The sequence below is a fragment of the Lipotes vexillifer genome, unplaced genomic scaffold (assembly GCF_000442215.2).
Source record: "Lipotes vexillifer unplaced genomic scaffold, Lipotes_vexillifer_v1.1 scaffold921, whole genome shotgun sequence".
Classification (NCBI taxonomy): Eukaryota; Metazoa; Chordata; class Mammalia; order Artiodactyla; family Lipotidae; genus Lipotes; species Lipotes vexillifer.
Genome location: NW_006787800.1, coordinates 1,517,571 through 1,538,924, shown reverse-complemented (window position 1 = coordinate 1,538,924; position 21,354 = coordinate 1,517,571). Strand labels below are relative to the sequence as shown.

Here is a 21,354-nt window from a genome sequence, read left to right as displayed (position 1 = left end):
GGAAAGAGATCTGCACCAAAAGAGGATTTGATTGGGGAGTCTGAGCTGACTTTTTCAGGTCAAGAAAAGAAATTAAACAAAAGAAGGAAGAGTGAAGGAGGATAAAGCTACATTTTTTTACTCCTGTTGAACTGGAAAAAGCCTTAAAGATCCTACAAATGAAGAAACTGAGTCATAGAGAACGCAAATGACTTGTCGAAGGTCACACAGGACTAAAACCCATGTTTAGCTCCCATGCTTTGTTTTGACTTCTACTTCTTACTTTTCACTGCTCATCTGGCAGTGAGGAGAGGTTTTCTAATTTACAAATGGTTTTACGGCTATACTTCTCACCACTCCATAAATTACTCTGGTCTCCAGGGATGTTGGCCGAGTGTTCATTTTGACATACTGATTCATCATGAATAGCACAGCAGAGAACAGGGGCAACCCCATCCAAGAGGTTATTCCTATATAACAAAGCTGCCCCAAAGCTAAGCTTGGTGGCAGTAGTTTGAGAGCAGAAGCCGGCCTGCCTTGGGCTGCCATCTGCCCCAGGGGTCCAGCCTGGGCAAAAGTCGTCCAGCAGGTTGTGGAGGTGGGTGGGGAAGACATGGGGAAGGGAGCACGGTGGCACCTGGGCCAAGTAGGAGCCTTCCTGGGCCAGGCTGGGGAAGGGCACCTCCAGCTCACATGGAACCCCCATTATCAGTGCTGGGGCTATGTTACCCACGGGCTAGTTTATCAAAGGTCTGTGTGATGCATCCCTTCTCAATCAGTGCCCATACGCCCCTCTCTCAAGTGCTGTCCTACTTAACCCAGGGCACCGTTTCCTTTTCTCTTTGCACCTTCTCCAACCCCCTCCCTTGATTTAACCAGCCGCTCTCTCTAGCCCAGAGTGAAAGCGAAAGCGCTTTAGGGCAGCTTCTCCTTAACGCTTCCAGCTCAGAGCCAAAGTACACCTTCTCCACCTCCCTCCCGTGCCCAGTCCCTTCGCGGACCCCTAGACGACCCCTTCAGAATACAGACGCCAGTGTTCATATCGGGATGTGAGCACTGGCTGCTACAAGCTATCTCCCCACTCTTGTTAGTCTCCAAATTCACTCTTTGGCGCTTCCAGGGTCCCCCTATCGCTCCACTTCCTCCACCCCTCTGCTAACCCTCAAGCCCGGACTCATTACCCCGGTGTGGACTTCTCTGGCCCGGGGTAAGTCTCCGGTGGGTGCTCCCGCTCGCAGCATCCCTGCGCCGCGCTCCTCGCCGCCTGGGGCACTGGTTTGCGACCTGGGACAGCCCGCCGCTCGCTGCCTACAGCTCCGCCCCTTCTCCACGCCCGCCAGGGGGCGCCCGGGTCCATGCAGTGAAGCTTCGCATCCGGGCGCTAACTTGCGCGGGGCAGAACTGCCCGGAGACAGATGACGTAGGCACCCCACCTAGAGGCTGGAGTGAGAAAGTCGCGGCAAGCGGGTCCCGCAAGTGGAGGCGAGGACAGGAGGGTCGGGTGTTGAGAATGGAGAAGGTGGAGCACCAGGGCTACTCCCCTAAACCTCGGATCTGATGTCGACGCCCTCCCCCGACATAGTCCGGGTGGGCCGCCTTCGGAGTGGGCGGGTCTGGGGAGTCGGAGACGCTTTCGTTTTCCCTTTATTGTAAACTGCTCACTTCAGGCCAGCGCCGGCGGGCTCGGCGGGTTCCCGGGACTTTCCGAAGCCCCGACCCGGCTCGCCCTGCTCCCTCCCTGCCGCGGTCCGGGCGCCCCCCCCTTCTACGACTCGAACGGCGTCCAGAGACTCCGTCCCGGCGAGGACGGCGAGAGTCCCAGGACCCGGGCCGGCCTCGAACCGCGCGCGCCCATGGCCTGCTCGGAGTCCCCCGCTCCCTGCGGGTGTCTCCGCCTCTCCCAAGCCTGCCTCGCGTTCCTGGGGACAGCGCTGCTGCTCCTCGCCGACTGGATGCTGCTCCGGCTGGAGCTGCCTAGAATAGCCTCCCTGCTGGTACCCCCTGAGCTGCCGCTGCTCCGTGTCTGGGTAGCGGGCCTGAGCCGCTGGGCGGTGCTGTGGCTGGGAGCCCGAGGCGTCCTCGGGGCAGCGCTGGGCTTCCGGAGAGAAAGCGCAGGAGTCCGGGGATGGCTGGCTGCTTTGGAGCCGCTGGCGGCGGCGCTGGGCTTGGCCCTGCCGGGACTTGCCTCGTTCCGAGAGCTGGGCTCGTGGGGAGCCCCCGGGGACGCTCACAGCACCCGGCCACTGCACTGGGGGAGTCGCCTGGACGCCTTTGCGCTCAGCTACACGGCGGCACTGCCCGCGGCCGCCCTGTGGCATAAGATCAGGAGCCTTTGGGTGCAAGGAGCTCACGGCGCTTCTGGAGTGGCGGTGAGCAGGCTTCTAGGCTTCCTGGGCCCAGAGATACAACGCCTGCCGCACATTCTGGCCCTGGTGGTACTCTCCTGTCTTGGTAAGGGGGATGCAGGGGGAGAGGGACGAGGCTAGAGGACTGGGAAGGAATCGAGAGTAATGGTCAGTGAGATAGATTGGTATGAGTTCTCGGAAATGTGCATGAGGGGAAGGGGACCCAGCTCAGGTCTTGAGAAGAGCCCCCACTCCCCACCCCAGTGGAGAGGGAAGAGCCCTGTACTGGGTAGGAGTCAGGAGTCCTGGACTCCAGGGCTGCCCCGGGCGTTGCTTCACTGGCCACCTTGGACAAGGCCTTTCCTCTGGGGCAGCCCATCCTATGATCCTTAGCCTTCCTCATTCAACCTCTAAAGGTCTGGTGGGGCCACAGGGTTTTGAGTTCCCAGGTGGCCCATTTTTTTTATTTTTTAACATCTTTATTGGGGTATAATTGCTTTACAATGGTGTGTTAGTTTCTGCTTTATAACAGAGTGAACCAGTTATACATATACATATGTTCCCATATCTCTTCCCTCTTTGTCTCCCTCCCTCCCACCCTCCCTCCAGGTGGCCCATTTAGGTGTAGATTGTGTCTTTCTGCCACTGCCCTCCAGGATTATGGGCAAAGGTGAAAGGAGGGTGGGCCGGGGGTCGTCTGGTTAGAGCTGACCTGCTTAGACTTGATATTTCTCTCCCTCCCCAGGGGAGATGGCTGTTCCATTCTTCATGGGCCGTTTCACGGACTGGATTCTACAAGACAGGACAGGCGCTGCCTTCACGCGAAACATAACTCTCATGTCTGTCCTCACCATAGCCAGGTCTGGGGCTGAAGTTGGAAGGCTGGGGATGGGGGAACCCTGAAAAAGAGGGAGTTGAAAGTTGGGGTCCAGAGTTCATTTCTGGGGGGCCCCCTGACTGTGCCCGGCCCTCCTTCTCTGTCTCCTTCTAGTGCAGTGCTGGAGTTCACGGCTGATGGAATCTACAACAGCACCATGGGCCGCGTGCACTGCCACCTGCAGGGGGAGGTGTTTCGGGCTGTCCTGCGCCAGGAAACAGAGTTTTTTCAAAAGAACCAAACAGGTTTCTCATGAAATTCTTTTCACTATCCATCTACTTACTGTTTATATCCCCATACATATTTTTACTTATAACCTTGATCCTCCTCTCACACGTAAACGTCGTCATGTCTTATTCTTCACGTACCTCAAGAGCAAAATACATATACTCCTTATCTGCAGAAAAACCTAGTGTTTCCATCCAAGATTTTCCCACAAATATATCCCTCTGTGTGTATTTAGATAGAAATGACAGGAATTTCAAACCTGGAAATTTTGAGATCACAGAGTCCAACCACCTCGTTTCACAGAGATGGGAACTGAGGCCCAGACCCTAAATGCCAACACTTGCATAGACACGTATGGATAGAGATGAACTTGGGAATAGAAGCTATCTCTTGATTCCCAATCCAGGACTTGCTACAGTTTCCTGTACTGCTTTCTAGCAGCACCTTCCTTTTTCTCCAGCTCTGTTATATGATCAGTTTAAGTTTTTCCTGCCTATGTGCAGGGGATATACAAGTTCTTTAGAGAACAGAAATCTGTCAGAGAATTAGAAATTCACAAGGGCATAAATTTCTTTAGAGTGAAAAGGAAGGTCTTTGACCAGGCTTTTCCTCTGGAACCCATTCTCCTTGAGTTGAGATTCCAAGCCTCCCTAAACCACTGACCTTGTTTTCCAGACCTTCTTAGAACCCCTCCCCCTGGCACCCTGGCTCATTGCCAGTCCCTCCCATCACTCTAGTTTCTCACTCACTCACTCTCTTCTCCTCAACCCTTGGCAGGTGCCATCACATCTCGGGTCACAGAGGACACGTCCACCATGAGTGAGTCTCTGAGTTCGGAGCTGAGCCTCTTGCTGTGGTACCTCGGGCGTGGACTGTGTCTCTTGGGGCTCATGCTCTGGGGGTCCCCGTCCCTCACCATGGTCACCCTGCTCGCCCTGCCACTACTTTTCCTTCTGCCTGAGAAGCTGGGAAAATGTCACGAGGTATGTCCAGGGAGTTGCCTCAACCTATACTGACCCTCATCGCCCAGACTTGGTGGGCTCTCCTCAAAGATTTCTTTCCTGGCACCTTCGCTGATTCTTCATCTTTTTGAAACTCCTTGTCCATGTTCCTGGATTGCTCAGTGTCGATCTTCACCTTCTCTGTGTCTTCTAATGTCTGCCTACCATCTGTCTTTAAGCATATGATCACTGAGGTTGGGATTAACATATATACACTACTATATATAAGATAGATAAGTAACAAGGACCTACTGTATAGCACAAGGAACTCTACCTAATACTCTGTAATAGCATATATACGAAAGAACTCTGGAAGAGAATAGATATGTATGTATGTATAACTAAATCACTTCACGGTATACCTGAAACTAATATAATATTGTAAATCAACTGTACTCCAATATAAAATGAAAACAAAAAAGGAATATGATCACCAGTCTCAAGAATATGATCCTCTATGACCCTTCTGAGTCACTTTCCTCTTCTCTGTATCTCTTTAGTATCTGTGGCAGATATAGCTGTGTCCCTTTCTCTTCTGTCTCTCTGCCCTTTCTCACCTTTAATCTACAATTGGATAACTCAGGTCCTAGCGTCCCTTATGGTTTGCCAACCACGTGTGACATCTGTTGTCCATGTCTCCACAGGTGCTGGCAGCACAGGTGCAGGAATCTCTGGCAAAATCCAGCCAGGTGGCCATTGAGGTGCTGTCAGCTATGCCTACAGTCCGGAGCTTTGCCAACGAAGAGGGTGAGGCCCAGAAGTTCAGGCAAAAGCTGCATGAAATGAAGACACTCAACCAGAAGGAGGCCCTGGCCTATGCGGTCAACCTCTGGATCACCCGTGTGAGCACCTGGGGATGAATGCCTATTCCCTGGTCCCCGAGATGCTTCAGTGCCATTCCCTGTCCCATGACCCTGCTCTACACTCTTCCTCCACTGGGCAATGGTGGGTTCAGTGTCTGTATCCCAGCAACCAGAGGCTCCATGACCCCACTCAGTGTTCCTAACCCCCTCCCTCTTTTTAGGCATGCTAGATGGCTTCCTTTCCGTAGGGTGCACAAAATCTCCCCGACCCCCTTTGTAGGAAAGTGCCAAGTCTTCCAGTCCCAGGGCCTTCCTTTGCCACATGGGGGGTGCTCAGGGAGCTATACATTCCTGCACCTGGGCCTGCTTCATGCCTGAACTATGCAGATGTATTCCTGAGAGCCATGGGAATAGCGGAAGCCAAGGATGCGGGGCATCTTGTGATATAATTGACAGAGAACTAGATCAGTGATCAGAAGTTCCTGCCTTGATGCTGCCATATACTAGCTCTGGGACCACGGGCTAGTAACTTACTTTCTCTCAGACTTTTTTTTCATTTTAAAAAATGGGAGTAATATAACCTAGTTTATAGGGCTCTTGATATATTAGATGACATTACATTCATAAAAGCCTTTTGTGAAGAGCAAGATGCTCCCCAAACAAGGCACAACTGGTGATGGTGATGGTGATAATTGACTTCTATCATGGGTAACCGAGTGAGACTCCATGGCATGCTATGCTTCATTCTTTAATACCTATTGAACCCCCTGAGTTACTTGGGGAAATGGGACACTATCTCTCCTTACTGTTAATGATTCTGGTTCTCTGCACCAGAATTTTAGATTTTCCTCCCACAGTCCCTTTTCTCTGTGGTCTCCACAGATCTCAGGATTGCTGCTGAAGGTGGGAATCCTGTATGTTGGTGGGCAGCTGGTGAAAAGTGGGTCTGTAAGCAGTGGGCACCTGGTCACCTTTGTTCTTTACCAGATCCAATTCACCACAGCTGTTGAGGTGAGGTCCTTCCGTTCTCACTCCCCAGTGCTTTTCCTTCCCCTGTGCCGTCACCATCTGGATCACTTTCCTTCCCTCCTTTGCCCTTCTCACATCACATAACCCTGGTAACAGATTGGGTCCCTTCCATGCCCCGCCTCACTATTCATACCTCCCCTCCAGGTACTGCTGTCCACCTATCCCAGGCTACAGAAGGCTGTGGGCTCTTCAGAGAAAATATTTGAATACCTGGACCGGATCCCTCGCTGCCCAGCCAGTGGTGTGTTCACTTCCTTAAAGTTGCAGGGCCTCGTCCAGTTCCAGGGTGTCTCCTTCGCCTACCCAAACCATTTAGATGTCCCAGTGCTGCAGGTACAACCTACCAATCCCTGTATTCTACCAACCTCACCCTCAACTCGACCACCTTAAATTTTCTCCCTGCCTTCAACCTGCTTAGCACCAGGTTTAGACAGAGCCTCCCTCCCGCTTCAGAGGCAAAGACAAGATCACGCGTCAAGGACCAGGCTGGATTTCCAAGAAGAATGGAAGAGGAGGCTCTCAGGGAGAAGGCTCTCCTATCCTAAGGCGTCATGGAAGCAAAAGCTTTGTCTCCAGTCTTCCTTTTTCTTTCCATCTGTGGTTTGGAATGTGGTTGTTTTCTTTTTTCTCATGCTCTCTGAGATTGAGTGTGTGGCACAGTGGTCTTAGTGTTTGCCTTTGTCTTTGTTTCATCTTCCGTCTCCACTCCATGGGGACGTGTCTGTGCACGTGGAAGGGGAGTAGTTGCTGTATCTCACCATTTTCCTGCTCTCTTCTCTGGGGGAAGACATTGACAAGACAACGTAACAAGACAATGACTGACAGGTCTCAAGGTTAGGGGCCTCTGGCTGCCTCTTAGTGTGTGTGATTCTCTGGCTTCCAGGGGCTGACGTTCACCCTTTGTCCTGGTGAGGTGACGGCACTGGTGGGGCCCAATGGGTCTGGGAAGAGCACAGTGGCTGCCCTGCTGCAGAATCTGTACCAGCCCACCGAGGGTCAGGTGCTCCTGGACGGGGAGCCCCTTCCCAAATATGAGCACTGCTATCTGCACAGACAGGTGAGCTAGAAGATGGCATGGGGGAGGGCAGGGAGCCTCAAGTCAGAAGAGCATTCTTACCGAGCACTCTGAACAGAGTGTTAGGAGACCTTAGGTGGAGGTGAGCATGTGGTCAGGAGAGAGGCCGTGTAATTTTGTGGTATGCTTCCAATAGAGATTCTCAGTCTTCAATCTCTAGAGAACCACACTCCTGTGTTCCTTGTTCTATGACTCTGCATCGTATTTTGTCCCAGGTGGCCGCTGTGGGACAAGAGCCACAGCTATTTGGAAGAAGCTTTAAAGAAAATATTGCCTATGGCCTGGTCCGGAAGCCAACCATGGAGGACATCACAGCTGCTGCAGTGGAGTCCGGAGCCCACGGTTTCATCTCTGTACTCCCTCAAGGCTACGACACAGGTGCTCTCTCCACTCACATCACCACCCAGACATCTTCACCTCCTTTGTAACCCCAGTAGTCTTGCCTTGATTCCTTAGCTCCCCCCACCCCACTGACATCAATTTGAAGTTGTAAGATCTTGTTCCTATGGCTCTTTTATCCTCATGTCCTCAGAACTCCTTTACCTTCCCAGAACCTTCTCTATCTTGCTGCATCCATCAGTCCTTGGTGTGCGTGTACGTGTGTGTGTGCGTGCGTGTGCTTATTCAGCTCTCACCTTGGCCCTTGTCTCTGCAGAAGTAGGTGAGGCTGGGGGCCAGCTGTCAGGGGGTCAGCGACAGAGAGTGGCCTTGGCTCGAGCCTTGATCCGGAAACCATGTGTACTCATCCTGGATGATGCTACCAGTGCCCTGGATGCAAACAGCCAGTCCTGTGTAAGAGTCATCTTTTTTTTTTTTTTTTTTTTTTTTTTTTTTTTTGCGGTCCGCAGGCCTCTCACTGTTGTGGCCTCTCCCGGGGCGGAGCACAGGCTCCGGACGCGCAGGCCCAGCGGTCATGGCTCACGGGCCCAGCCGCTCCGTGGCATGTGGGATCCTCCCGGACCGGGGCACAAACCCGTGTCCCCTGCATCGGCAGGCGGACTCTCAACCACTGCGCCACCAGGGAAGCCCGAGAGTCATCTTCTTAATGCCTATTTCCCATCCAGTCCTCCTTCCTTCACTCATCCTTTGTTATTATATGAACATCATAATTCTCTAAACTGGTCCTTGCAATTCTCAGTTCACATTAGCTTCTCCCCAAGATGCCTAAAACCAGTTAAAAGAGATGATCTATAGACCCTGAATCTGTGAAGCCAAACATAAGCAAAAGACCACCCTCATAATACTAACATGAATTGAACTTTTACTATGTGCTGGGCGTGCTGGATGTAGTCTCTTGCTCACTTATTCATCATGAATGCTTGTGAGCTGGGTGTTGTTACCCTCATCCAACAGATGATAAAACGGAGGCTAAGAGAGGTTGAATAACATGCTCACTGTCATTCAGCTATTGAATAGCAGAGCCTGGACCCCAATTCAAGTCTGCCTGACTTGAATGCTCATACTCTTTACTAGTAAGTTATATTTCCTTAAAAGAGAATATAAAAATTAGAGAGGAGAGACTATTCAATACCTTTCACTCTTTTCTTATGGGTTTCACCCTAGGGCTCTTTCTTTCATTACTTTAAAAAAAATTTTTTTTGTTGGAGTATAGTTGATTTACAATGTTGTGTTCGTTTCAGGTGTACAACAAAGTGAATCAGTTATACATATACATATATCCACTTTTTTTTTTTTTTAGATTTTTTTTCCCATATAGACCATTACAGGGTACTGAGTAGAGTTCGCTGTGCTATATAGTAGGTTCTTATTAGTTATCTGTTTTATCTACAGTAGTGTGTGTATGTGAATCCCAATCTCCCAGTTTAGGACTCTCTTTTATTCTACCATTGCCACCTCATGTAAACAGCCCTTCACAAATCAAAGGTTTGACAGAGAAGCACCCAGAATGAGAATCTTCAGTTTCCTTTGGGTTATTGGCAGAGGTGGCAATGATCCTGGCGAGGTCTGTCCCAGCTCTGGAAACACAGATGTCTCCCTGAGCTGGGAGTGGTCCCCTGGTCTGACAGAGTGTATGTTTTTTCTCAGGTGGAGCAGCTCCTGTATAAAAGCCCTGAGCGGTGCTCTCGGTCTGTGCTTCTCATCACCCAGCGCCTCAGCTTGGTGAAGCAGGCTCACCACATCCTCTTTCTGGAAGGAGGCACCATCATTGAGGCGGGAACCCACCAGCAGCTCATGGCGAATAAGGGACGCTATTGCACCATGGTTCAGGCTCCTGGTGGGTCACGTGCTCCAGAATGAAAGACTCCTCAGATCTGTACACTCGCACCATCTCCCTCCCTTTTCCCCTCCTCTCTATAGTGGAGAGTTTGAGAACAAAGGTCTTACCAGAGTTGCAGAGTGGGCAGCTGCTACTGGGAGGGGTGACATTCTAAAACGTAACCCCTGAGGTGATGCCTGAAATTTTGCCATGAGTGTTAGCTGCTCTCCAAGCTCCTCTTGGTTATACAGATTTCCTGGAAGAAAACAGGCTTCAGAACTCCTTAGTGTAACTGGGTTTGGAGCCAGGGTTGGTGTGGCTAGCATGAGAAATATTTAGAATATACAGAAACGGAAGGTCAGCTCCTTTTCAACCTGACCTGAGGCATATGCTGGCCCTGTGGTTTCTTGATATTTATAATAAAATTGGTGTCTTGTACTGTGGTTTCTCGTGTTTTCAGTGGACCAAATGGCCCACCGACCATTGCAGTGCCATTTTCAGGAGCTGGGTCCCTCCCTCCTTCAACATCCTCAGTGTTTCCCAGCCCTAAGTGTGCCATCTTTTCCCTTACGTTTTCTATTTCCTGTGGTTGCCCCCTTCACTTCTCCATCCCCCTGTGCCCGCCCCCGAGGATGAGCCAAACGGGGATACAGTGTCCTCCAGCAGGGACCAGCAGCTGCAGTGCCTCCGAGCCCGGACATGGAGGATGGAGGATGAGCACGTCTAGAGGAAGTTCACCACCTCGTTCGCTCGCCCACCATGGTCCGTTACAGCAGGGCTCACCAGGTTCTGCAGTGGCACCTGCCCCGGTAACTTAGCGTAGTGGGCGGGGTGGTCTAGTAGATCTCTTCCATTCAGGGAGGGCCGTGGTCATGTGACGTCAACAGTTGCCGGGCAGATTAGGCCAACTCAGGTTGCAAGGAGAGGCGGGTTTTAGAGACGTTGAACACGATAGTGCTCAGTCAAGCAAGAATTACGCGAGTAGATGCGGTCAGAAAGGGCAGTTCTTGTGGGTGGCTACAGGTGAGGGAGACCGTTGAACCGGGAGAGGCCCTAGGAGGGACTAGGTCGAAGGATTCAGAGGCTGCACCCTCTCCTTGGTGCTCCCTTCCCCCAAACGCTGCAGGTGTATTCTATTGCCTGTCTCCCCAAGACCTGTCTGTCCTCAAGACTCAGTGGCCCCACGTACTCCTATCCCTCCCCTACTTTTATAAAGCGATGCTTCTAGGCACACCCCTCCCCCATTCCCGGTTTGAAACTGCTCCCAGGTTCTCACTGACTTCTAGATTTCTGGTTAAGGCTACGCTTTTGATGCTATGACCCCTGCCCACCCCATAACTGTCCCCGGAGGATGCCCCAGGCTGTCGGTGTCTCTTACAGTAACCTCATCGCCCAGGGAGCTTTCGAGCTGCTCGCTCTCTTCCTTTCTTCTGGCAGTCTATCACCCCCGTTTCCCTAATTTCCATGAAGGCGGATCAGAGAAGCCTGTCCCCAGAATAATACTCCTGGTCTCCATACGCCCACTGGACACTTCTCGAGAAGGGCAGGGGGATGTGGAAAAAATTCTGGTTCCCTCCCCTTAAGGCTTTGGGCTTTCGCTTTCACTTCCTCGTCCGAGAGCCGCCAGATCTCCGGGTGCTGGGCGGTCATGGCGCTGCTGGACGTGTGCGGAGCCCCGCGCGGGCAGCGGGAGGACTGGGCTTTCCCTCACGCGGGAAGCCGGCAGCGCTCGGACCCCGGTCACTACAGTTTCTCTCTGCGATCTCCGAAACTCGCCCTCCCCCTGGGAATGCAGGTCAGGGCTGTAAGAAAATCCCGTGGGAGGCGGGCAGGAGGGAGCAGAGTAATGGAGGGTCTGCCTTGAGACTGTCCGGAGGCGGGGAAATGCGGAGCGGGGCATCCTTTAGCAGAGCCACGTCCAGGGTCTAGGGCCGGAGCCAGGGAAGAGGCCACGTGGGACTTGGGGGTTGGCCGCCTGAGGGTTAGGAGGTGCAGATTAGGACAAAGAAGGAGAGGTGAGCGGGAAGGGGGCTCCCATCGGGAGACCAGAGAGCTTTCCTGCCCGTTCTCCATCACAAACAAATCACGAAGCTTTTCTCATGGGCCTATCCTATGATACAGGGGCTGTGTAGTGTCTTGCAAAACCTATGAACTTGAGCGTTTAGCCTGGACTCAGCCACTCACAGTTGTGTGCCTTGGATCAAGTCCCTTAGTCTAGGTCTTGGGTCTCTCTTCTGTAAAATGGGGATAATATTCATAAAACGTTTTTCCTGAGGGTTAAATGACCTATGAATGGAAAACCATTACAGTCACCCTTAAAATGTTTAGTTATGGGCTTCCCTGGTGGTGCAGTGGTTGAGAGTCCGCCTACCAATGCAGCGGACACGGGTTCGTGCCCCGGTCCAGGAAGATCCCACGTGCCGTGGAGTGCCTCGGCCCGTGAGCCATGGCCGATGGGCCTCCACGTCTGGAACATGTGCCCCGCAACGGGAGAGGCCACAGTGGTGAGAGGCCCGCGTACCGCAAAAAAAAAAAAAAAAAAGTTTAGTTATGGTAGCAATTTTTTTTATTTTTACGTATAGAGATGTTAATTTATTGTAAAACACAATTAATATTTTCCAGAAACATGGTTTTATCATCAAGTAAGAGTCACAATCCCAGCTATGAATGAAGGCTTTATCAAACCACCTTTATTTTAGACTGAATTCAGAATACCTCTACCTGTGTACCAGGTGTGTTCTTTTTCCAGTTATCTAGGAAGTAAGGTACACAGAATTTGTGTTCAAAGTTGGGAGAGTCAGTTTAGCTTATAAACAGATGGACTAACCAAAAATCTATGCTAAATTTTCGCCGTTCATTCACTCATTCAACAGACATTTATTGAGTACTTACTATATGCCAAACTCCACTCCTTGTGCTAGGGATAGACACATGTTAAAACAAGACAGACAAGATCTCTGTTTACATTTTGCAAGGAAGCCAACAAAAAACAAATGAAAATAAGATAATTTCAGGAAATTAAACTGTTTTAATGAAAACCTTTAAAAACAATGAGATAAAAAATCGGGGGAGGTATTTTGGGAGACACTCATAGACGGTCTCTCTAAAGGAACAACAGAGTGGAAACCTTAATAAAGAGAAGAAACCATCCAGGCAAAGCTTCAAAGTATTGCAGGCCAACTGCAAAGACCCTGAGGCTAAAATGAGCTTGGCTCATCCTGAGATTTAATGTTTGTAGTTAATACATCTGATTGTATATTTTATTTTAATTAATTAATAGTTCAAGTATATTAAAAATTAAACTTGAAACAAACTTGAAGTATTTCCACTGAATGCTGCTGTCTTACAAGACACAGTCTGCCCTAAATAAATGCATCTATATCTCGGCTACACATTAACATCAATTATAGGGCAATTAAAAAAAATACCAGTGCCCAGGTCCCACCCAAGACCAACTGAATCAGAATCTCAGGATGTTTTAAAATTGCCCAGATAATTCTAATACAAAATGAGAGTTGAAAGCCATTGTTCTAAGTTAATCTAGAGTAGCACTTATTTTATTTTATTTTTTCATGTCTATTGTGCTGGCATATGGAAAAGGTTGGTGTCATGGCCTCTTCTTTCCCTTCTCCCAAACCATTTCCTTGTAGAGCTAGGTTATTAACTGTTTCATTTATTGGTGGTTGGAGAATTTCTGGGTATCTCCTTCCTCTAAATTCCTTTCCTGGAGTGTCCAGCTTCAGAAGTTTTCAGTGGCCCTTTCTCTGCCTTTTCTGTCTCCTTAGCCCACTGAATTCTTCCGGTCCCTGGATGGGAATGGAAAAAGGAACATTCAGATCGAGATGGCTCATGGCACAACCACGCTGGCCTTCAAGTTCCAGCATGGGGTGATTGTGGCCGTGGATTCTCGGGCCTCGGTCGGGAATTACATTGGTGAGTGTGTGTTCTCCAGCTGGAAGAATCTGGGGAGCTGGGACCTCCTCTCAGCAGGAGCCCAGCATCTACACCAAAGTGGGACCAGATATTGTTTTAGGACACACAGGGAGAGCTGTGGGGTCATTCCTCCTCTCCCCAAACTCCATCTTCTTCCAGGCACATTAACGGTGAACAAGGTGATTGAGATGAACCCTTACCTGCTTGGCACCATGTCTGGCTGTGCAGCTGACTGTCAGTACTGGGAGCGTCTGCTGGCAAAGGAGTGCAGGTAGGCCTGGCCCCTTACCTCCCTTCTAAGCCTGGATTCTGCATCTTCCAGATCACTGCTCCTAACTGCCTCCAGCATCTTAGTGCTAATGTCATATTTCACAAAACAGCCTTTTGGTGATTAAAAACCTTCCCCCAAATCTCAGCCTGTGCTCCTGCCAAGAAGCCAGATCATTTGTCAATTTTCAATATTTAGCACCAACAGCATCGACCCTGGTGGGATCCTATCATTTACTGGGATTTCTTTTTTAAAATTTATTTATTTATTTATTTATTTTGGGCTGCATTGGGTCTTCGTTGCAGTGCGTGGGCTTCTCTCATTGCGGTGGCTTCTCTTGTTGCAGAGCACGGGCTCTAGGTGAGCGGGCTTCTGTAGTTGTGGCACACAGGCTCAGTAGTTGTGGCTCGCGGGCTCTAGAGCGCAGGCTCAGTAGTTGTGGCGCACGGGCTTAGTTGCTCTGCTGCATGTGGGATCTTACTGGACCAGGGCTTGAACCCGTGTGCCCTGCATTGGCAGGCAGATTCTTAACCACTGCGCTACCAGGGAAGTCCCTACTGAGATTTCTTTATGTGTTTTTTTTGTTGTGTTTTGTTTTCTTTTTTCCGGTATGCGGGCCTCTCACTGTTGTGGCCTCTCCCGTTGCGGGGGTCCGGGCGCGCAGGCTCAGGGGCCTATCTGCTCCGTGGCATGTGGGATCTTCCTGGACCAGAGTACGAACCCACGTCCCCTGCATCGGCAGGCAAACTCTCAACCACTGCACCACCAGGGAAGCCCTCTTTATGTGGTTTTGATGACTTCCCTGGTGGTCCAGTGGTTAAGACTCCGCCTTCCAATGCAGAGGGCACAGGTTCCATCCCTGGTAGGGAACTATGCTCTCACATGCCGCATAGCCAAAAAATAAAGAAAAGTTAATTCTATATAAATTCCAAATCTTTCCCCATCCTTAGATCCTACAAAACCACTCCTTTCAAATGCTTATCTCTTCAATCATTTTCTGCCCATCAAGTGGGCTGCTAGGAGGGCTAGCCTTCTCCTGTCACCTCTAAGTCCTCTCCTGGAACCTTCCTGTTCTCACCCAGGCTGTACTATTTGCGGAATGGTGAGCGTATCACTGTGTCTGCAGCGTCCAAACTGCTCTCCAACATGATGTGCCAGTACCGGGGCATGGGCCTCTCCATGGGCAGCATGATCTGTGGCTGGGACAAGAAAGTGAGTCCCCTCCCTTCTTCATATTCCCACGTGTGGATGAGAGGTCAGTTTCCCCACCGTACACTCCCACTCCCTCCCCTACAGGATACGTGGCACAGAGAACACTCGATTATAGAACTGTTACCCACTGTCAATTTCTGGGTCTGGATGTGGACCATTGTTTCATAAGCTTGTCCCTTTGGATCAAATAGCTGATTCCAAGTTTGTTTCTCCTCCCTTAAATTCTATGATTGTTCCCAAAGTGTTCTCCTAGTTCAGATGTTCCTGGGGTCAGCCTAAGTCTTTGGTCCACTTATGGCTCACACTTGAATCTGGATGTTACCAACAACTTCCTTTCCACTTCCAACCTAGACCCTTCTTGCATCCTATAGGGGCCTGGACTCTACTATGTGGATGAAAATGGGACTCGGCTCTCGGGAAATATGTTCTCCACTGGTAGTGGGTGCTCCCATGCCTATGGGGTCATGGACACTGGCTACAGACCTGACCTTAGCATTGAAGAGGCCTGTGATCTGGGCCGAAGGGCAATTGTTCATGCCACCCACCGAGACAGCTATTCTGGAGGCGTTGTCAATAGTAAGAGACCAATGCCCTCCTACCCTGCCACGCCCCTGGGGAGGGAGGAAGAAGGGGGGGTTGAGATTGGGAGACATGGGGGAGGCTGAGTGGCAGGGAGAGGGTTTTCAGAGCCTGAAGGCGGCATTGCAATCCCTGTAATAAGGGCTTTGAGAGTGTGTGTTGCTGTTGTCGCCTTCAACATAACATCATTAGCAGGATCTTGCTGAAGGGAAGGTGACTCTGTTCAACAGTGGCCTCTCCCGCTGCAGAGCACAGGCTCCGGATGCGCAGGCTCAGCGGCCATGGCTCACAGGCCCAGCTCCTCCGCGGCATGTGGGATCTTCCCAGACTGGGGCACGAACCTGTGTCCCCTGCATCGGCAGGCGGACTCTCAACCACTGCGCCACCAGGGAAGCCTGACTCTGTTCTTTCTCCTTTGCCTGCAGTGTACCACGTGAAGGAGGACGGTTGGTTGAAAGTGGAAAGTACAGATGTCAGTGACCTGATGCACCAGTACCGTGAGGCCAGTCAGTAATGGTGGCAGTGGTGGACCTGGGGACCTGGGCCAGGTTACACCCCAGGAGAAAGAGGGGCCTGACCTGACCCAGAGATAGAGAACCAGGGGCCACTGGGAGGCAGTGTGTAGTTTATCCTTTTGTGTGTTCTCTGTCTCCATGAGTATCACCCCCAGCCCAACCTTCTGGGTGCCCCACTAAGCACAATAAAGGAAAACGGTTATAAAAGCCTCTTTGTTGTGGCCTTGTGAGGGCTCTGGGCTGGGCTTGTTGGGAGGAGGGATCAGAAAATAAAGACTGAATTTTCCTGAGAAAAGAGACTCAAACCCCTACCTAAGAAATGGGGTCTCATCAAATATTTCTCTGGGCTTTCCTTCCACTTTCATCTCTCCAGGACCTTGGGAAGGTTCAACATTGTCTGTGGACACTTAGCTGCAATTTAATTCAGGTTAGGCACACAACCTGGAGGCTCCTGTGTGGCCAGTTGTTAATGGTTTGGGTATCTGGGTGTAGTGCGCTTAGAACAACTGTTTTTGACTTTGTAAAGTAGGATGAACAAGCTTCCTCCTCAAATGTGTGCGGTAATTGTAAACACGGTCCCATTTATCTCAAATAACCCCGTGGAGAGATTGGATATTACATGGAAAGATGGACGTTAGGGGTTCCATTTCATGATGGGTCACACTCCATTGCAAGATGACAAGACTGTGATTGAAGTGGAAGAGGAGATAAGGAGGACTCGCTGAAGTTGGAAATATGAGGAAAAGGTAACCAGGTTAGAAAGATGAGACAGAATGGTTTTCTTTTTTCTTTTTTTTTTTTTTTTTTTTTTTTTTTTGCGATACACGGGCCTCTCACCGCTGTGGCCTCTCCTGCCGCGGAGCACAGGCTCCGGACGCACAGGCTCCGGATGCGCAGGCTCCGGATGCGCAGGCCCAGCGGCCATGGCTCACGGGCCCAGCCGCTCCGCGGCATGTGGGATCCTCCCAGACCAGGGCACGAACCCGCGTCCCCTGCATCGGCAGGCGGACTCTCAACCACTGCGCCACCAGGGAAGCCCCAGAATGAGATTTTCTGAATCACGTTGGGACTTCAGGAAGGAGCAGGATACTGTCACCTCTCCAAGGAGAGTTCGTCAAAGGAAGAGCTTGTAAGTAGGAAGCAGCTGAACATGGAGCTTTTTCATCAGAGAGAGATCCTTAAAATCCCAGAATGGACGGGTTTGGAGAAGTTTTAGTAATCCCCTCACTTCAGATCTAAATTTGAAGTGACTCATGGAAGTCGTGCCAATAACGTTTCAAAAGGGTGCATTGGAATCCACGTGGCCCTCCCTTGGGGAATATGTTGAGTCTGGGAGGTGGTTTCAACCAGAAGGGTTATTTCTGGAATAAACCAATCTGCCTGTCCCATCAATGGGCTCTGGGTCTGGCAGGACCTATAGAAACCTGATTACTGTGCTAATCAGTGTTAAACTAAGAAACAAAGTCTAGTTCCCTCATATGAGGAAGGTGGTTCCACCATAATCTGAAGCATAAATCTAGAGGCGTCTGAACACTTTCTCTGCTCAGGAGCTGTGTTGACAAAGACAGAGAAGATGTGCAGTGGTGGGGGGGTGCTTCTCAGCGCAGAATCTGTAAGTGGAAACTCACTTAGGTCCTGGTGAGAGTAGCTGGGTCTTCTGTATAGAAGTCCTGTGTGTTTCTCGCTTGGACTCTGGCTCTGTTTTGTGTGTGTGTGTGTGTGTGTGTGTGTGTGTGTGTGTGTGTGTGTTTTGTTTGTTTGTTTGTTGTTGTTTTAAACCGCAAGATCCTACATCTGGAACTTGGACTGGGAAAGAGGGCAGTTCTCAAAATAGGTTCAGAGCTGAGGTATGAAAATCCAGCGGTTCTCCAATTACAAAGCATCACAATCCTCGAAACAGCTCTATTTTACTTAGTGGCAATTTAAAAAACTGCAGCAGTTTCCTGTGACAGAGTAACTGTTGCTGAGGGTGGAGACTAACCGGGGACTGGCACGTGGAGCAGGACTCAGGGGTCTGTTCCGCGGGCTGCAGGTGTCGCGCGCCGCCTGCTGGCCGCCGGGCCCAGCACCGGGCACCGGGCCCAGCACCGGCTGCGGAAGCGAAAGCGAAAGCCGAGGGAGCCCGGCTGCCCTGGCTCGGGGATCCTCGCCCGCCGACAGAGGGGAAACGAAGCGGAGGCGGCGCGAGGGCACTTCAGAGCTCGGACCCCGGCACGTAAAGGAAAGACCTCCGAGCTGCAGCCCAGAAGCCCCCTCCGGTGAGTTGGCGCGCGTGGGAACCTGGAGCTCTAACAGGGACGCAGCCCATCCACCAGCGACTCCGCGCCCCAGGCTTCCAGCCCTTCTGGACCGCGGGAGCAAGGGAGCGGGGCGGGACCGCCTGGCCCTTTGGAACTCGGCGGCGGCGGCTGGCGGGGTCGGGGTGGGGGGAGGGGGTCACGGGTCTGTTTTTTAGAGGATGAGGCTGCAGATGGGCAGGCTTCCCAGCTCCCTCTGTCAGGCCGAATGCCTGGGATCCTAGGAGGGAGATACTGATGAGGACCAAGCACTTTTCAGGCGTCTTTCAGGGTAGCACTGGGTAAATAAAATGGGAAGCCCGTGGACGCGTTCGGCGGAGTGCGAGTGGGGAGGAGTGGGGACAAGGATTGGGCCTCACCTCTGTCGTTTCTCGCCTTCTACCCCTAGATCTCGCCATGCGCCTCCCTGACCTGAGACCCTGGGCCTTCCTGCTGCTGGCCGACTGGGCGTTACTCTGGCTGCTGCAGGGGACCCTGGGGGCTCTGCTTCCCCGCGGGCTTCCAGGCCTGTGGCTAGAGGGCACCTTGCGACTGGGAGGGCTTTGGTGGCTTTTGAGGCCGGCAGGGCTGCAGAGGTTTGTGGGAGCACTGCTGCCCCCCCTCTGCCTGGTGACCCCTCTGTTTCTCTCCCTGAGGGCCCTGGTCCCGGGGACCTTGAGTGCTCCCCCAGCCAGGGCGGCTTCAGCCCCTTGGAGCTGGCTGCTGCTGGGTTATGGGGCGGCAGGGCTGAGCTGGGGCATGTGGGCTGTGCTGAGCCCTCCAGGAGCCCCGGAGAGGGAGCAGGGCCAGGAGAACAACAGAGCCTTGATGTGGAGGTTGCTGAAGCTCTCCAGACCAGACCTGCCTTTCCTGGGTGTGGCCTTTTTCTTCCTCACTGTTGCCGTGTTGGGTGAGTCGGGAGAGGGCGCTGTGACTTGGAGGTGGGAAAAGGCCCTGGGCACCAGCACATTCACTGTTGTCCTCACGCAGGTGACACATTAATCGCTTACTATTCTGGTCTTGTGATTGACATCCTGGGAGGTGATTTTGATCCTGATGCCTTTGCCAGTGCCATCTTTTTCATGTGTCTCTTCTCTGTTGGGAGGTAGGTGATGGCGATTTGCTAGCCCCCAATTTTTACAGGGGCCCTCACTTTCCTAACTGTTTTCAGACCCTCTTGTGCCCAAAGCACAAAATACTTAAACTAAAAATCTGTATTTGTTCTTTCACCATTCTGTGTCATGCATCCACTCATTTATTCCTCCGTTCACCACGTGGCTCCAACATCTTCAAAGTTTATATTACTTATTATAGGTACAGATAGGCGTGAATGTAGTACAAAAGGTGTTTATGTGTCGAACGGAATGTCTCTCAGTTACCTCTCAACATTTTTATCTCCATGAAGTTCCATTTCTCTTTTCTGTCTCCAACCTCCCACCCTGTGTTTGTTTCCACAGTTATCCAGTTGTCAGGGTGGGCACGTTTCTTCCTCCTGACTCTTCGTCCTGAAGTCATCTTGTCTATCCTGGAAGATCTTACTCTGAGGCTTGTCACCTTTCTTTCCAGCATCTTTACTCTTTTCCACTTCATTTACTTTTCCTTCTGTTTTAAGATGTAGCCAGGAGTCCGCTGTCCACAAACTAACTAACTGATTAACTAACTGCTTGATAGGGCTGGGACTAGGATGAGGTGAGTCAGGCACCTAGGCTGCAAAATTTAAGGAGGTGCCCATTCTCAGGGTCGTGCGAGTACCTCACTAGCCTTCCCCGAATACCAGCCGGCTGCTTGATCCTGCTCCTTTGATATGGTCATACCTCATTTAGCATCCCTCAAAAACCAGTTCTTCATTATTTCATACTTACTACTCTTTGCTGAAACTACTTAAAAGTGAACTTCTTATTGATCAAGCTGCTGCTTTAAAAAAAAAAAATCAGCCCTCAGTTCTCTATGTGTCTGTAGCATCTGGCATCAGAACAATCTCTCTTTTTTAAAAAATTATTTACTTATGTATCTTATCTATTTGTCTGTGCTGGGTCTTAGTTGCGGCATATGGTCTCTCAGCTGCAGCATGCGGGATCTAGTTTCCTGACCGGGGGTCGAACCTGGGCCCCCTGCATTGGAAGTTCGGAGTCTTAACCACTGGACCACCAGGGAAGTCCCAGAACAATCTCTTATGATTGATCTTGTTCTTCAGGTAGCTTTTATGAACTCCCTTTCTACTTTCCAGTCCACTCTCCCTCTTCTGGAGAACCGTCCTCCTCTGGATCCTTAATTATGGACTTTTCTCAGGACTCAGTTCTTTGATCTTTAAGAACATTTTTCCTGTTGAGCTAATGCAGCTCACGTCTGCAGGACATTCCCACATCCACATTCCCACATCCAGCTCCAGTCTTGTAATCCAGAGGCCTCCTTGACATTCCCATTGGATGATGCCCTGTCACCTCAGACTCCATGCACCCAGAACTCCAAGTGCAACCCACTCCCTCCTGGTCTCCTTGAAAATGCCTCCTTCCTCTTATTCCCATTCATGAAACCATCAGTATCCTCAGCTCCAAGCACCAGCATCGTCGCTGCCTTTCTCATGTTCTTGCATTTCCCACACTCAAAACGTGTTCCTATGGCTCCTTTCTCTCCATTCTCACTGTGATCAGTCCAAACCCTCACCATCTGATGTCTGAGTATGCCAAACATGGTAATTAGATTTGTATTAGAAACCCATATTTTGTACAGTTCCTGCTTGTGCGCTTTCACATTTTTCCTTTGAGTTTGACTGTAAAAATTCACTTGGTCTAAGAGGAATTTTCCAATCCCAAGGACAGTGGAGAGGTAGAACAGCAGGATCCCAGGGCTTTGGAGATGGGAGGGCGGGGAGTCCATTGCTACAGTTCCCACAAGAAAGTATCAATATCTGGAAGTAGGAAGAAGGACGTTGGGGGTGGAGGAAGGAGACCAAGACCAAGGGGAAAACTGGAGGGATGGCCCTGAGAGAGACCAGGTCAGAAGCAAGCCATAGGCT

General features: G+C 51.0%; 4 protein-coding genes across 4 annotated transcripts in view; 3 read left to right on the top strand and 1 right to left on the bottom strand.

The window, feature by feature from the left end:
* The window catches only part of PSMB9 (proteasome 20S subunit beta 9), a 6,733-nt gene extending 5,337 nt beyond the window's left edge, over nucleotides 1–1,396 (bottom strand). Inside the window, exon 1 of the mRNA XM_007460808.1 lies at nucleotides 1,161–1,396. Coding sequence (XP_007460870.1) covers nucleotides 1,161–1,220 — 60 coding nt within the window. The 5' untranslated portion in view covers nucleotides 1,221–1,396. The remainder of the gene's footprint in view (nucleotides 1–1,160) is intronic.
* A 436-nt stretch (nucleotides 1,397–1,832) lies between these two features.
* On the top strand, nucleotides 1,833–9,656 carry TAP1 (transporter 1, ATP binding cassette subfamily B member). Its single transcript, XM_007460807.1, is given in 11 exon segments — nucleotides 1,833–2,430; nucleotides 3,070–3,184; nucleotides 3,316–3,446; nucleotides 4,207–4,412; nucleotides 5,075–5,272; nucleotides 6,116–6,244; nucleotides 6,407–6,595; nucleotides 7,146–7,319; nucleotides 7,553–7,715; nucleotides 7,993–8,129; nucleotides 9,384–9,656. Coding segments are annotated over 11 exon segments (2,313 nt in total).
* A 1,530-nt stretch (nucleotides 9,657–11,186) lies between these two features.
* On the top strand, nucleotides 11,187–16,269 carry PSMB8 (proteasome 20S subunit beta 8). Its single transcript, XM_007460806.1, has 6 exons — nucleotides 11,187–11,350; nucleotides 13,341–13,488; nucleotides 13,648–13,759; nucleotides 14,839–14,968; nucleotides 15,340–15,544; nucleotides 15,973–16,269. The coding sequence occupies exons 1-6, from the start codon at nucleotides 11,204–11,206 to the stop codon at nucleotides 16,059–16,061; spliced, it is 831 nt and encodes a 276-aa protein (XP_007460868.1). The 5' UTR covers nucleotides 11,187–11,203; the 3' UTR covers nucleotides 16,062–16,269.
* Nucleotides 16,270–18,755: 2,486 nt separating this feature from the next.
* TAP2 (transporter 2, ATP binding cassette subfamily B member) overlaps nucleotides 18,756–21,354 on the top strand; it is an 11,773-nt gene continuing 9,174 nt past the window's right edge. Inside the window, 2 exon segments of the mRNA XM_007460853.1 lie at nucleotides 18,756–19,248; nucleotides 19,329–19,443. Coding sequence (XP_007460915.1) covers nucleotides 18,756–19,248; nucleotides 19,329–19,443 — 608 coding nt within the window.

What these genes read in the sequence shown, in the direction of transcription:
- PSMB8 (XM_007460806.1), top strand. Translation starts at nt 11,204, where the DNA reads ATGGCGCTGCTGGACGTGTGCGGAGCCCCGCGCGGGCAGCGGGAGGAC. An exon ending in CTGCTGGCAAAGGAGTGCAG is followed by an intron (nt 13,760 to 14,838) that starts GTAGGCCTGGCC and finishes GTTCTCACCCAG; the next exon opens with GCTGTACTATTTGCGGAATG. An exon ending in TTCTGGAGGCGTTGTCAATA is followed by an intron (nt 15,545 to 15,972) that starts GTAAGAGACCAA and finishes CTTTGCCTGCAG; the next exon opens with TGTACCACGTGAAGGAGGAC.